General features: G+C 40.5%; 1 protein-coding gene across 7 annotated transcripts in view; it reads left to right on the top strand.

The window, feature by feature from the left end:
• Positions 1 to 16,316, top strand: part of LRRC56 (leucine rich repeat containing 56) — a 105,935-nt gene that overhangs the window by 54,063 nt on the left and 35,556 nt on the right. For all 7 annotated transcript variants that reach the window (XR_004537672.1, XM_033928890.1, XM_033928891.1 and 4 more), the window contains one exon: positions 7,978 to 8,187. Coding sequence is in view for 6 of the 7 variants with exons in the window: in XM_033928890.1 (XP_033784781.1) it covers positions 7,978 to 8,187 (210 nt within the window). In the remaining variant the exon portion in view is untranslated. The remainder of the gene's footprint in view (positions 1 to 7,977; positions 8,188 to 16,316) is intronic.

Here is a 16,316-nt window from a genome sequence, read left to right as displayed (position 1 = left end):
AACCTCTGAGAATCTCCAGATGGGTCCCTGCGGGTGGCTAAGGCTATAGCCAAGCTTTACCCTATGGCTCCGGATTTCCAGCAGTTGTTCAGCCAAAGGTGGATTTGCTGATGACGCAGGTCACCAAATACACATCACTGCCTAGTGAAGAAGATGTGATGTTTAAGGATTCTTGGGACCATAAAGTGGACTTGCTCCCTAAGAATTAAGGCAGTAGCTGCAATTTCTTTTATGGCATATGCTTACCACACAAGACTGTTTCGTGCCTCAGTCCTGGAAAACAAAGAGGATCACCCAGATTCTCCTATCTGGGGTGAATTATATAGCAGATGCTTTGTATGATATCATCAGAGTTATGAGCAAGGTATTGGCCTATGAAAAGGCTGTGGCTCACTGGTTGAGCTGTTGCCTCTGCAACCACAAAGGTTGTGAGATTAAATCCTTGTGACTTTGGGCAAGTCACTTAATCCTCCAGTGTCCACCGCTTTGAATGTCAACTTTGAAATGCCAAAGTGACAAAAAGGTGGTATACAAGTCCCCATTCCTTTTCCCTGCTCTCTGCTTGATGAATGCTCTGGTCAGGAGATTTTACCTATAAAGCCACCTTGAGCAGGCTCCCCTGTCAGGGTCAGATGCTATTTAACAAGGGTCTGGATGACCTAATGGCAAGTATTGCAGACCATAGTCCCAAAGGCCTTGCCAGACAGCAGAGCCTGGATGGCTTGGGGTCCGGGACAAAGTAATTGTTGAGACTCTTGAAGATTTTATCTTTATGCAGCTGGCCAAATGTCACTCAGGTCCTTTTTAAGGCATCTTGTCAATGGACCAGCAGAGGCAGGAGAAAGCGAGCCTCAAGCTCTCGCTCCTCCCCAGCTTCTAAGACATCACAATGACGCCAGGACAGGGGCTGAGCTACACTGGATAGGGGTCAGGCTGTCTGCTTTTTCATCGATCTGGGCTGAGGTTGAAGCAGACTGTTGGTCCTAGAAGTTGTTCAGGGAGGTTAAAAATAAAATTCTGTGCCCCCTCCCCCTTCTGACTTCTTCGTAGAATCTCTGGCGTGTCGACTGGATAGAGCCCTCAGAGTCTGGGCAGTGGTGCAAAGGCTAATGGACCTTCATGCCATAGAATCGGTCCTGGATAAAGAATTGGGTTTGGGCAGATATACTATATACTTTGTCTTGCCAAAGAAAGACCAAGAGTACTGGAGGCCAGTTTTGGCTGTCAAGTCGGCCATTATGGCCCTGAAAGTGCCTTACTTCTACATGGTCATAGCGGCAGTGGCACCAGGGGAATTTTTTGCCTACTTCAATTTGATGGAGGCTGATCTTCACATTCCCATTTTCCAGGCCCACAGAAGATACTTACAGTTTCAGTTCTTAGCACTCCCCTTCGGCCTAGCCATGGCACCTTGCACCTTTTACAAGATGATGGAAGGTGGTTGTGGTAGCACACCTACGCAAGGCTGGGATCCAAGTGCACCTATATCTGGATGACTGGCTCATCAGAGCCTTCAAGAAGGAAGGTGATTTGATGGTTTCTAGCTTGGTACAGCTCCTTCAGGACGGTTTCAGCAAAGGCAGATCTTGCTTGACGAACTTGCTGCACTTCTTCGAGGGAGTAAACTTCACTGGCTACCCCTGGAAGCAAGAGTGCAATTCAAGTTCACCTGTTTCTGTTACAAATCCATCCTTGGCTTGGTCCCCCATTACCTGATATCCCATTTCATCCTAGACCACCCATCCAAACTCACACATAGAACCCACCTGTTTAGCTATCCTACCCTAAAGGCCTGCAGTTACAAAAGATATCTAAATAGAACTCTTGCTTTCCAAGCAGGTCAGCTCAGTGACTGGCTGGCCCACATCATCTCACGCACTTCATCCTACCTAAACTTCAGGAAATTATTAAAAACTAATCTTTTCACCCTATTCACACCCTAAGACCCCTATGCCCTACCCAAGCCCCTTCTATCTCACCATGTCCTTTACGCAGATTGTCTTGACCTTCTTCCCTGTACCATTTTTTTTACCCTGATTTTACCTTCTTCGCTGATTGTACCACTGTTAGCTGATTGTTCCTATTTTTTCTCTGTTTGTACCATTTCTCTCTGCCACCTACTTTCTCTGATTGTACCATTGTACCATTTTCTCTGATTGTCCAGCCCTTCTTAGTTGTAAACCGCCTCGAACTACTATGGCTATGGCAGTATATAAGAAATAAAATTATTATTATTATTATTAAACAAGCGGATAGACAAGGGCAACCCGGTCGACATTGTATATCTGGATTTTCAGAAGGCGTTAGACAAGGTTCCTCATGAACGACTACTTCAGAAAATTGCAAGCCATGGAATTGAGAGTGAAATACTCACATGGATTAAAAACTGCCTGGAGCATAGGAAACAGAGAGTGGGAGTAAATGGACAATACTCAGATTGGAAGAGTGTCACCAGCGGGGTGCTGCAGGGCTTGGTACTTGGACCCGTGCTCTTCAACATCTTTATAAACGATCTGGACATTGGTACGATGAGTGATTTGATTAAATTTGCGGACGATACGAAGTTATTCAGAATAGTGAAGGCACAGGGGGATTGCGAAGATCTACAAAGTGACATAATCAAGCTCGAGAAATGGACATCGACATGGCAAATGAGGTTCAACGTGGATAAGTGTAAAGTGATGCATGTCAGTAACAAAAATCTCATGCACGAATACAGGATGTCTGGAGCGATACTTGGAGAGATCTCCCAGGAAAGAGACTTGGGAGTTCTGATTGACAAGTCGATGAAGCCGTCTGCACAATACGCTGCGGCAGCAAAAAGGGCGAACAGAATGCTAGGAATGGGCAGACTGGATGGACCATTCTGCCGTCATCTACTATGTTACTATGTTATAACGAACAGATTGGAGAAGGTTATCATGCCGCTGTAAACTAAACTAAACTAAGCCTTAAGTTTATATACCGCATCATCTCTACGGAAGTGGAGCTCGACACGGTTTACAAAGCTTAAAAATACAAGAAGAGAGGGGAGAGAGAATTTACAAGAGCATATGAAAAGAGGGGAAGTAAGCAGGAGAAGAGATGTTATATATTAGAGAAAAACCAGGTTTTCAGTTGTTTTCGGAACAGTTGGAGGGAGCCCAGGTTCTGCAGCGGGATAGTGAGATCGTTCCAAAGGCCCGTGATTTTGGAGAGGAGGGATCTTCCCAGTTTACCTGTGTGGAGGATGCCAAGTAGAGAGGGGAAGGATAGTTTATGTCTGTGGGCTGATCTGGTGGTAGCAGGCGTTAGGGCGAGGAAGGATAGAGGGATTAGTGGCGGAAGGATGCCATTAATTATCTTGAAAGCCAGGCAGGAGCATTTGAAGTGAATTCTGGAAAGTACAGGGAGCCAGTGAAGATTGGTAAGTAAAGGGGAGACGTGATCAAATTTGCGTTTAGCAAAAATCAGTTTAGCCGCAGTATTCTGGATGAGCTGGAGTCTGTGAAGACTTTTTTGTTAGGCATAGGTAAATGGCATTACAGTAATCGAGTTTGGATAAGATGATGGATTGTACCAGGACGGTAAAGTGTTTTTGGTGGAAATAGGATCTAACTTTCCTCAGCATGTGAAGGCTGAAAAAACATGATTTTGCCAAGGAATTCAGGTGATCGTTGAGGGAGAGGGAGGAATCGATAATGATGCCGAGGACCTTGCTTGAGAACTCAAGGTGAAGAGCAGGACCTGTGGGTAGAGTGAAGAGGGTGGGCAGGTGTACTAACTTTGGGCCGAGCCAGAGTAGTTTTGTTTTTTTTATAATTATCTTTATTAGACTTTCACAACAAATCACAAGAATATTCTTATTCCAAGTAACACAAGAAGGAAACCATTTTACCATTCAAAACCAAAAATCAAATACAGAAATATTATTTATCCCTTTCTTAGACCACAATGATAGGGGGCATGGAAATATTTTAAGGTTGGAGATATTAAAGTGGCATTAAATTCAAAAGAAAAGGCTTAATGTGAAACCGGTTACTATCTTTACTCATAGTCCATCATATAATCAATCCTTGATGATATTTTTGACTTTCAGGAACTCCCTCAAGTGGTCTGGAGAAAAAAAAGTGTACTTAATTCCCAAATACCTCACCAAACACTTGCAGGGATAGGCTAATAGAAACGTAGCCCCCAACTTAAGAGTTTCTTTACGCAGAGATAGGAAATCCTTTCTTCGTTCTTGTGTAACTTTAGAGACATCTGGGTATATCCAAATCCATTGTTCTCCATATAATTTATGAGAATTCTTAAAGTATAATCTTAACACCATATTTAAGTCTTGCTCAAAAACAAAGAAAATTAGAAGAGTTGCTCTCTCTGTCTCTGCATTCAAAGTTTGTTCCAATAACGCAGTCACATTCCCAAAATCAATCTGATTCTCTCCTTCATTTTGTTTATCCAATTCTTTTTGAGGCATCTTTTTATTTGGAAGATAATATATCTTGTTTATTGGAGGAATTTTGTCAGAGGGAATATTCAAATTTTCAATTAAATATCTATTCAAATAGACTATAGGAGAAGTTCCAGGGGAAAATGGAAAGTTCAAAATACGAAGGTTCAATCTCCTATTATAGTTTTCAATTTGTTCTAATTTCCTATGAATGAAGGAGTTATCTTTAATAGCTGCATTCTTAAATGTTTGCAATTGTTTTATATCGTCCTGCATTTGTATGGTTTGGGTTGAGAATTCCAATTTCATTGAGTCAACAGTTTTAGTAAGATTGTCCATCTTGGTATTAATGTTAATTACCTCCTCAGTTGTTTTGCTCGACGAAATCTCCAGCCGCTGAAGGAGTGACCAAATGTCTCCCAAGGAAGCCTCCGTGGGAGAGGAGTGAATTCTCTCTCTCTCTATAGATGTTGAAGTCTTCAGCTGCTCTGCCATTACCGGCTCGTCGCCCTCTCCAGGAAGCCCCGTAGAATCCCTTCCGGGATCATAGTCCTCCTGCAACAGAGCCCCAGCAGACGCTGGACACGCGGGTTTTGATGGAGCAGGAGGGGATAAAGATGTTTCAAACCCCGAGAGGGGGAGAGGTTCTCCTACGTCTTCCCCCAATGCCGGGACACTTCCTCCTGCTTGTGGAGCAACCGGGGGTTGAACCGCGAAGAAGCGATCGACGGTCTGCTGGACAGGCGTTGAAAATAGGGCCGGCGAGGGAAAGGCCCTTAACACCCCTTTCCTTTTAGAATGCGGCATAGTAATATGAATCTGCAAGGTAAGATATCTGCAAAAGAAAGCGCCAGCTTCATCGGATTCCAAATCTGCTTCTCACTAGCGGTTCTCACACCGCCGCCATCTTGCCACGCCCCTCTGAGGAGTAGTTTTGTTTTTGATTCATTTAATTTCATCTGAACAGAGAGGGACCAGGCATGAAGTCTCATTATGCATGAGGTGATGTTCTCTTGGAGGTTTGTAAGGTTCTGATATGTTTCGAGGAGGATAAGGATATCGTCTGCATATGTGTATATTGTTTCAAGGGGGGATAGTTTGAGAAGCTTCAGGGAGGTCATATACATGTTGAAGAGAATAGGGGATAGGGGAGAACCCTGTGGGACCCTGCAGGATGGTGTACATGAAGCGGATTTGGAGCCGTTTGCGTTGACAATGTAGGAACGTGCGCGAAGGAAGCTTGAGAACCACTTTAGGACAAAGGAGTCTATTCCTATCTCAGAAAGTTGGTAGATTAGTATGTCGTGGTGCACGACTTCGAAAGCTGTGGAGAGATCGAACTGTAGGAGAACAGCAAATTTGTTTCGGACCATGGTGCGCCCTCACCTGGAATACGGCGTCCAGCACTGGTCACCATACATAAAATGGTTAAGGGGCTGGAGGAGTTGCTGTACAGTGAAGAGATTGGAGAAACTGGTCCTGTTCTCCCTTGAAAAGAGGAGACTGAGAGGAGACATGATCGAAACATTCAAAATACTGAAGGGAATAGACTTAGTAGATAAAGACAGGTTGTTCACCCTCTCCAAGGTAAGGAGAACAAGAGGGCACTCTCTAAAGTTGAAAGGGGATAGATTCTGTACAAATGTAAGGAAGTTCTTTGCCCAGAAAGTGGTGAACAGCTGGAATGTTCTTCCAGAGGCTGTTGTAGGGGAAAACACCCTCCAGGGTTTCAAGACTAAGCTAGACAAGTTCCTGCTAAACTGGGACGTACGCAGGTGAAGCTGGACTCATTTAGAGCACTGGTTATTAGGCCGCCGCGTGAGCGGACTGCTGGGCAGGATGAACCACTGGTCTGACCCAGCAGCGGCAATTCTTATGTTCTTATGTTCAAGAAGCGTCAGCTGGAGACAACCCAATGCCTGGAGTACCTGGGAGTTCTGTTCAACATAGCCTTAGTCCAGGTTTTTCTTCCAGAGCCACGCAGACTGAAGCTTCAGAAGCAGATTTCAGATCTGCTGCAGAGTCTGATTCGCACAGTGTGGCATTACCTGCAAGTTCTGGGATCGATGGCAGCAGCCATAGAGATGGTCCCTTAGGCTAGAGCATACATAATACCCCTCCAAGACTCCCTTCTTTCTCGTTTTCAGAGGAAGTCACTTCAGCAACCGATTCCATGGTTACCGGCAGCGAGGAGTAGCCTGCATTGTTGGCTACAGATAGCTACTTTCTCCAGTGGCATACTTCGCATCTCCTCCTGGGAGATACGACCAATGTCGGCCTTTACGGTTTGGGGGGGGGGGGGGTCATCGCAATGGACACCCAGTTCAGGGTTGTTGGACACTGGCTCAGCAGAAGTGGTCCATAAATTGCCTGGAACTCAGAGCCATTCGACTAGCGCTTCAGGCACTAGAGAAGTCTCTGGAAGACAAGGCCATCAGAGACTTCTTGGACAATGTGACAGCAGTGGCCTATGTCAACAGGCAATGAGGCACCAGAAGTGCCCCATTAAGCCTAAAAGCTCAACTCCTTTTTCAGTGGGAAGAAGCTCGTTTGCAGGCTCTCTCGGTTGCACATGTAGCGGTAGTGAAAAATGTGCAGGCCGATTTTTCTCAATTGGGAGATGCTTGACCCGGGGGAATGGTCTCTGTTCCCCCAGGTATTCAGCACTGTAGTTTGGCAGTAGGGGTATCCACAGATGGATACAAAGATTCAAGCCCAGAAGTGAGGGGTCGGATGTGTTAGTCCAACCATGGCCAAAGAAGGAGCTCTTATATGTGTGTCCCTTTGTGGCCCATATTTGGTCGAGTCATTTGCAGGATTGTGAGTCATCCAGGGTTGATAATCTTTGTAGCACCCGATTGGCCTCACATGCAGTAAGTAGCATGTGGACCAAGTCAATCGTCAGAGGGACAAAGGCTTCAAACTGATGGTCCAGATAGACCTTCTCACTCGGGGACCTGTCCCTATCAAGAATCTGGAACACTATAGGCTTATAGCAAGACTCTTGAATGGACAGCCCTGATGAGTAAGGAACAATTGAGTGTATAGTCTGCTTTAAGTGTTTGCTGGATAGCGGGACATGCAGGTAGCTGTGAGCTCTATAAAATTATTGCTGGTGATACACATGTTTGTGTGTCTGTTTTATAGCTGCTGCTTGAATGTTATGTTTATTGGTAATGTTTGTTACAGAGCAGAATTGAATTGTTCTGTTGGGGATTCTTCACCCATTTCCCTCCCTCCTAGTTATGTCTTTCATTACAATGCTACTTGATTTCTTTTGTATGACCTGAGGGGGTAGGAGCAGCTCCCTGGGAAGGAGGCAAATTTGAAAAGATGATGGACAGTTTTCTGCAAGAAATTTGTGGGTTCAGATGCAAAACCTATGGTTCAGGATCACTAGATACATCTACAATAAAGAAGTTTATCGAGGTAAGAACCTAATCCTTTTTTTTTCAGTGATTGACCAATGTATGCTGGTAGATAGTACCAAGGATTTATAAATCAACTTGTCTAACATTATCTTCATATGTGATCTTATCTCTTAGAAAGTGATCCAGTAACAGGAAGACGACAAGCAAGTTCTAGCCCAAGGCCTGCAACATCACTGCCTGTGCCAGCTTCCAGACTTCATGGCTCTTCGACATCTGGGAGTGCAGGAAGGCCCACTAGTGCACGCCTCCTCTCCAGTCCTGGTACTGAATCTGGGGGATCGGATGAGATGTCACCAGAAGATGAAGCCAGTGATCTGACATATGGTAACTCTGTTTCTTACAGTTATCCATGTGAGTGTATTGTCTGTGATAAATACAGAAATGGCAATGTGAACATAGTCACTCTAGTGGTGAGGATCTGTATAGCTGAATGCTCTGATAACCTGGAGGAAGTGGTAAATGGAGGCTCTGTAGTTCCTTTTTTTTTCCTTTATTTTTTGAAAGTCTTTTACACTAATTCACAAAACTATCTGCATATTTCAGATAAGGAGTAGAATTATCCATCAGTTTCCCATCCCCTATCCCCAAAATCCTCATAGTCCCCCCAATTTCAAAGGTCCACCATGACATCTTGATTCATCAGCTCTCCAATATAGGCCTCAGTCTTAAATTTGTTTTCTAAATTCCTGCGATCTCAATCTTATACTGTTAGAATAAATGGCACAATGTCACTTCCTTGGAAACCGCTATGTGTAGTCCCTCAGGGATCACCTCTCTCTCCTATTCTCTTTAATATTTACATGACTTCCTATCCCTACCTCAAAACTTTTTCCTTCTCCAAAGATGATGTATAGGCATAGTGCCAAATAGAACAGTACAACAAGGGGGGGTGTGGCTTGGCGAGCGCGATACATGGACGTGTGATCATGTCGCTCCGTTCCCCAGGCAGCAATTTATAAATAATATACCTGATACCGAAGAAATTTCAAGTTTTTCTTGTGCCGGGAGATATATGAGTATGGCGAGCACAAGACAGGGAAAGATCGATTCAGCTTTCGCAAACGCTAGCACGGCAAAGCGTCTCAAACAGGATATGGTGGCCACAGCTAAAGCCCCGCTTCCGGATGAAGAGGAAAGTGGAAGGAAAGAAATAATGGCGGAATTGAAAAAAATATCAAAACAAATTCAAAAAAACGCGGAAAGCATAAGTGAAGTAAAAGAAGAGGTTTTAAATATAAACAGGCAATTGGAGGCAGTGAATCAGAAAATGACCGTTTTAGAATCCAGAATGGAACAGGTTGAAATGGCTGCAGCACAAACAAAGGAAGATAATAAACTGATCAGAGAACTGCAGAAAAAACTAGTGGACTATGAAAATCGTGGAAGGAGGAAGAATATAAAAATTATTGGTTTGGGAGAAAATTTGGAAGGGGAAAATCAGATACAATTTCTGGAAAATTTACTTCCAAAACTGCTTCAGTTAAACACAAGGTTCCCATTAGAAATCGAACGTGCCCACAGGATTCCTTTCAAATGGTCAGCTGGGAATTCAAAGCCTAGACCTCTGATATTTAAGCTGTTAAGGTTTAGCCAAGCAATGGAAATCTTGAGTCTGGCAAAAGCAGACAGAAATTTAAACTATAAGGGATCTAAGATCATATTTTTGCCAGACTTTGAAAAAGGCACTGTAGCTGTGAGACAGCAATTTCTGCAATTAAGAGCTCAGCTGAAGGAAAAAGGTTACAAGTACGGGTTATACTACCCGGCAAGAATGAGAATTTCTTTGGGGAACAAATCACTTTATTTTGATGACCTGGAAAAGTTGAAAAACTTCCTTACAAATCCAGAACCTATGTCTATGTGAAGCTGGTCAAGAATGAAGAAAGAAGACAGAAGAAAGAAGTAAGAAGAAGTGAAGCAGATGGACTGTATTAAAAATTTATTTTAGAACCTGCTAATATATGTTAGTTAAGTGGAATAGTAGGATATATTGGTAAAGGGGGATATAATAAAATATTTTAATAAGTAATAGAAATGATAGAAATGGATCATTAATTTACTAAGAACAAATAATGTGGGATAAGTATTAAAATATTAAATATGGGGATAACATTGAGTTATGAAATTTAATTGAATGATATTAAAGGTAAATGAATTTCTTTGGAGGGTTATTTAAGGTCAATATATTAATGAATTTATAGGTCTGATATAATAAAATATTTTAATAAGTAATAGATATGAAATAAATGAACAGATATACTTGAAGGGAAATAGAGATATATGAAATTAAATGAATTTGATATGAAATTAGAGATTTTAAGTAAAAGTTTGTTTTTTAAAGATTGGGTATGGATGGGGATTATTAATTTACTAATAATAAATATGGTGGGATAATTATTAAAAGATTAAATGTAGGGATAAATTGAATTATGAAATTTAATTGAATGCTATTATAGGTAAATTAATTTATTTGGATGATTATTTTAAGGTCAAGATATTAATTGATATATAGGTATGATAATATTTGAATTGAATAGATTTTTAATATTATATGAGTTGAAATATTTTTAAAGGTTGTCTGGGGGGAGTGTGGGGTTGCATTTCCTATGTGCGTTACAAGTTTATCCATTTGGAGGGAGGGTTTGGGAGGGATAGGGTTGGGGGGGAGTATTAATAATTTATTTAGTGATGAATTTGAGGAAGAAAGATGAAGGGAAAGTAAATATGTGGAGGGAAGAAGGGGAGGGGTGGGGGATTAAGGGATTATTGAATATTTGTTTCAGAGTACATTTGGGAAAGAAGAGACATGAGAATTTAAAGGATTTAATATTGGAAGTTATGAATGCATGGGTGCCTGATCATTTGATAATAATTATAAAATATGATATTATTAGAATGAAGATATGTGTTAATGATGATTAAGTTTTTTTCATTGAATGTAAATGGCCTCAATCATGTGATTAAGAAAAGGAAAATGTTAGATTTCCTTAAGAAACAGAATTCGGACATATATTTCATACAAGAGACACACCTATCGATTAATGAATCTAGGAAGCTGGAAGGGGGTGGATTTCCAAGTGTTTTTTTGCGCCAGCGAATGGGAAGAAGGCAGGTGTGGCAATATTAATAAGCAAGAAATGTTCAGCAAACTTTCAAATGGTGGCTGCAGATCCCTTGGGAAGGTGGGTACATATCAAAATTAGCATGGGAAATAATACCCTTGATTTGTTTAATCTGTATGCTCCAAATTCTAATCAAATGGAGTTTTTCAAAAATATACAAAAAATACTATTACCACTGGCTGCTTCTAATCTAGTGGTGGCTGGAGATTTCAATGCTGTAATGGATCCGATAATGGATAAGAGTCCAAGTAAAATATTAAAATCACTAGGTTTAGATAATTTGGTTCAATCTTGTGATTTAACAGATATATGGCGTATTCTTCATTTTAATGATAGGGAATTTTCCTTTTCTTCGCAAGTGTATAATTCGTTTTCAAGAATTGATTATATATTTGTTTCAAATAAAATAGCTCAGAAAGTGAATAAAGCCATCATAGATCCGATAATTTTATCTGATCATGGTGGTGTTTGGATTGAATTACAATTGGATGAGCAAGTGGAGGCAAAGCCGATTTGGAAGTTTGATAATGCTTTGATTGCAGATCCAAAATTTACTGTTGAGTTTAAATAAAAAATGAATGAGTTTTTTCAAATTAATGATTCGGGAGAGGTTAATATAGAAATGGTATGGGATGCTTTCAACCATGAGAGGATATATTATTTCAAATTCAGCATATGTCAGAAAACAAGCAAAGAGACAATTCTATGATTTGGAAAAAGAAATTAAAATTTTAGAAACAAATTAGTGGATAGGTGGGAGCAGAAGACATTGCAAATTTTGTTAAAAGCTAAAGCCAAATACAATGAGTTATCTTCAAAGCTTGTTAGAGAGGATTTGTTTTATCAGCAAGCTCAGTATTATGGACATTCAAATAAGGCTGGAAAATTATTAGCAAATTATCTTAAGGCAAAAAAAAGGAGGACAAAAATTGTTATAATAAAAGATAATAAAGGGGATTCATACACTAAAAATGAGCATATTTTAAAACAGTTTCTTGCTTTCTATAAGGATCTATATTCTTCAGAAAATTATAGAAATAAAGAACAAGATGGTTTAAATTTTTTAAATTTACTTGAGGGTCCAAAAATTCCTGAACATATAAAAGGAAGTTTAGAAGAACCTATATCTCTAAAAGAGTTAGAAGAAGCATTGAAATCTCTTAGAGTTGGATCCGCTCCAGGTGGTGATGGGTTTACAGTGGAATTTTATAAATCATTTCAAATTACTCTTTTACCATATCTGTTAAATTTGTATAAATATCAACTAACTAATGGTTGTATTAAAGGTACTATGACAGATTCAGTGGTTATTGTTTTACCAAAACCAAACAGAGATCCTACTTTGGTATCAAACTATAGGCCTATTTCATTAATAAATGTAGATGGGAAAATTATTGCTAAAATAATGGCGTTAAGATTGGCAAAAGTTCTCCCATACATTATAGATACTCATCAAACAGGATTTGTTGCAAGGAGACATTCTTCACATAATACTAGGTTGGCGTTTCATACTTTAAATTTAACAAAAACAGTAAAAGATCCGACGTTTATGGTCTCTCTAGATGCAGAAAAGGCCTTTGACAAGGTAGAATGGAATTTCATGTATTAGGCATTGGATTGGTTTGGGGTGGGATCTGGATTCATTCAAATGATTCAAATGCTGTATAGTTCCCCTGGTGCAAGGTTATATATTAATAATAGTTTATCAGATAGATTTGACTTGCGGAGGGGGTTAGACAGGGTTGTCCCTTATCTCCTTTGCTTTTTGATGTTGTTCTGTAGCCCTTGTTAATTGCTATTAATCAAGCAGAGGGGATACAGGGTATTCCCTATTCAAACTGGGAATATAAACTTTCTGCTTATGCAGATGATATTTTATTTTATTTGAGGAATCCAGAGACCACCATACCATGCCTACTTGAAATGATAGAAAGATTTGGAAAATTCTCAGGATATAAGATTAATTGGAGTAAGTCTGAAGTTTTACCGCTTAATGTTCACTGTGTCAAAGGATTATTTGATTCATTTGATTTTGTATGGAAGGATGAGGGACTAAAATATTTAGGTATATTAATTAAAAATAATGTTGATGATACATTAAAGGAAAATGAAAAACTTTAACTTAAAAAAGTTACAGAGATGTGTGAAAAATGGAATCCATTGCATATATCATGGTGGGGGAAGAGTTCAAACTATTAAAATGATGATATTGCCTGTAGTTTGCTATCAAATGAGTATGATACCAGTTTTTTTTCAGGGATCATTCTATAAAAAGTTAAATGGTATTCTTACGAAATTTGTTTGGTTGGGTAAAAGACCAAGAATTGCTTTAGTATCTTTACAAAGATCAATTATGGAGGGAGGGGTAAATTTTCATAGGTATCATCAAGCCTATATTCTACGTCAGGGTATGTATTGGATCCTCCCAGAGCTCATGGAGAATGTCCCAGATTGGTTATATTTGGAATGGCGGCTCCTGTTTCCTTCTCATTTGGTTCATTTGCTTAGTATAAAAATACCTAGAAGATATAGAGAAGATAAAATATTTGTTGACACATGGAAAACATTAAGGTACGTTAGTAACCTGTCACCTATTCCAATTGCTAAATCTTTACACCAATCCATTTGAGTAAACTCCAAGATCAAAATTGGCGGAGCGCAAATTGTTTGGAAGCAATGGATTATTGGGGGTATTCGTACCTTGAATGATGTTATATTAAATGGATCGCTGCTTAGTTTTTCATAATTGCAACACAAATTTGGTCTGAATAAAAATCAAAGTTTTAAATGGTTGCAATTGAAGCAGGCTATTCAGGAGGGGTTCTCTTAATGGAAGACTCTTAATAATCAATATAGTTTAGAATTCCTTTGCTTTCAGGCGGATTTCTTGGGTCACCAAGCCGCAAAGTGGTATAAATTATTAAGTGAATATTTGAATAAAAAAAAGAAAACTGGGTTGAGGGATATTTGGAGCATTGAGATAAAGCACCAAATTTCAGCATCTCAATGGCCACAAATTTGGTCTTGGAGAATAAAATCAACAATGTCAGCATCTATGAGACAAACATGGTTGTTTTTGTTGCATAGAGTGTTTTGGACCCCAGTTCGTTTACAGAAAGTAGATAATTCTAGATCTAGTAGATGTTGGCATTGTAAGCAAGAAGCAGGGACGTTAGATCATTTAATTTTTTTCTGTCCTTGTATAAATGTATTCTGGAAGTAAATCTGGCCCCAAATTAATTTGCTATTAGAAAATCATGTAGCCCTGTCCTATGATACAATTAATGGAAAAAGCTATTGCATTACAGAATGGGAATTATAAGAATTTTAAAAAGATATGGGGGCCATTAATGGAATATTCAAATGATTTGGCACCTTTACAAGATTGATTGAATATATAATGAAAGAGTTAGAATATGATAATGATTGAAATATAGAAATGGGAGGGGATGGGGTGGGATATTTTACAACTTGATAAGATATATGGTTAAGAATGTACAAGTGATTGTGTATAATATATTGTATAAAATTGTAAACTTGTTGATTGATGGAAAAATGAATAAAGAAGTTAAAAAACCCCCCCAAAAAAACAGTACAACAAAGGAACTAGCAACAGAATAGATGTTTGTATTAAACTAACAAATATACAAACTATAGACAAACAATTGGCTGCTGCTTGAGACAAAAGGAGGTAACGGATGACTCATCCATAAGGGTATAAGCTAGGTTGATCCAGAGTTCTTGTACTAGGTTAGAAAAGGGGCTCATGTTTTTTTAAAATTTATCTGTCATCAATACTATACTTGAGAGCCATAAGTTTACTTAGATAGCGTGCATCCCAAAAATACTTCCAAAAAAGTAGGCTATGAAAGTCATTTTCTACATCTTCACGACTTCCTGCCTGACAGTAGCTATACATGGTAGTAATACCATGATGCACCGGAAGAGGCAGGCCTGCTATTCCTTCAAAGGCGGGCCTGCCAACCGGATGCAGATAGGAACCGCCCAGCTGGCCAACCAAACCAGGTTGTGGGGGGATCCGGGTAGAGTCGGGTCCTGGTGGGGGGGGGGGGGGGGGTGAACTTTTTGGGGGGGTGTCAGCAGGAGGGACAAGGCATTTCTCCTGCCAGTGAACTTGCGGGGGTGGTGGTGGGGTGTCTGCAGGAGAGACTGGGCATCTCTCCTGCCGCAATGCTTGCGGGAGGGTTTGGGGGATCGCGGCAGGAGAGATTGGGCATCTCTCCCGCTGGTGATCATTCGGGGGGGGTTGCAGCGGCTTCGGGCAGGAGGGACAGGCATCCCTCCTGCTGCGATCATTACAGGTGCGGGGGGGACAGGTTACCTGGGCGCAGCAGCCCAATCCAGAACTTATACCTGTCTTGACTTGGTCCAATTCAAAACGTATAAGTTCCGTCCAGGCAACTTGTCAAACTTTTTTATTATGGCTGCTGGAAGACTAAGTCTAGGTCGGCCCACATCCTGCCCACCCTCCACCTTACGCCTCAAAAAAACGCCCCTTTTTGTTCTGTGCACACAGAGGCAGGGAAAAGGTCTAAACTGGTTTTAGATACGTCTAAAACCCTGTTCGATTATCAGTGCTTGCACGACCTGTCTTTTTGATCGTCCAAGTGCCGATTTAGGCAGGTTTTTAGACATATTTTTTAAATTATTATTATGAGCACTATAGTATCTAAATTTCTCAGCAAGGATTCTTTTCCTGCTATAGTATAATCACACCAAAAAGAATGTCACCGAGTGGTCAGGAGAACGAAAAGAGAATATGAAGAGAGACTGGCCGGGGAAGCAATAAATTTCAAATCGTTCTTCAGATACGTTAAAGGGAAGCAGCCGGCGAGGGAGGAAGTAGGACCATTGGATGATGGAGACAGAAAGAGAGTGGTAAAGGAGGAAAAAGAGGTAGCTGATAGGTTAAACAAGTTCTTCTCGTCAGTCTTCACAAACGAGGACACATCCAATGTACCAGAACCCGAAGAGATCTTCAATGGAGACCAAGAAGAAAAACTGTCGACAATAGAAGTAAGCCACGAGGATGTCCTCCAACAAATAGATAGACTGAAAAGCAACAAATCACCAGGCCTGGACGGAATCCACTCAAGGGTATTAAAAGAACTAAGAAACGAAATAGCGGAAATACTCCGAGTTTGCAACCTATCCTTGAAAACTGGGGCGATAGGGGGCGTGGCTTGGCACGTGCAGTGGATGGAAGTGGAGCTCTGATAGCCAGGCAGCGGTTATTATAAATATATTATACATTTTTGCCAAAAAATTAAATTTTTGTCGTCCGGGTGCTATGAGAAGATGACCAGCACA

Source organism: Geotrypetes seraphini, chromosome 19, assembly GCF_902459505.1.
Source record: "Geotrypetes seraphini chromosome 19, aGeoSer1.1, whole genome shotgun sequence".
Classification (NCBI taxonomy): domain Eukaryota; kingdom Metazoa; phylum Chordata; class Amphibia; order Gymnophiona; family Dermophiidae; genus Geotrypetes; species Geotrypetes seraphini.
The sequence above is the reverse complement of the archived record's forward strand: the minus strand, read 5'-3'. Positions and strand labels throughout refer to the sequence as shown.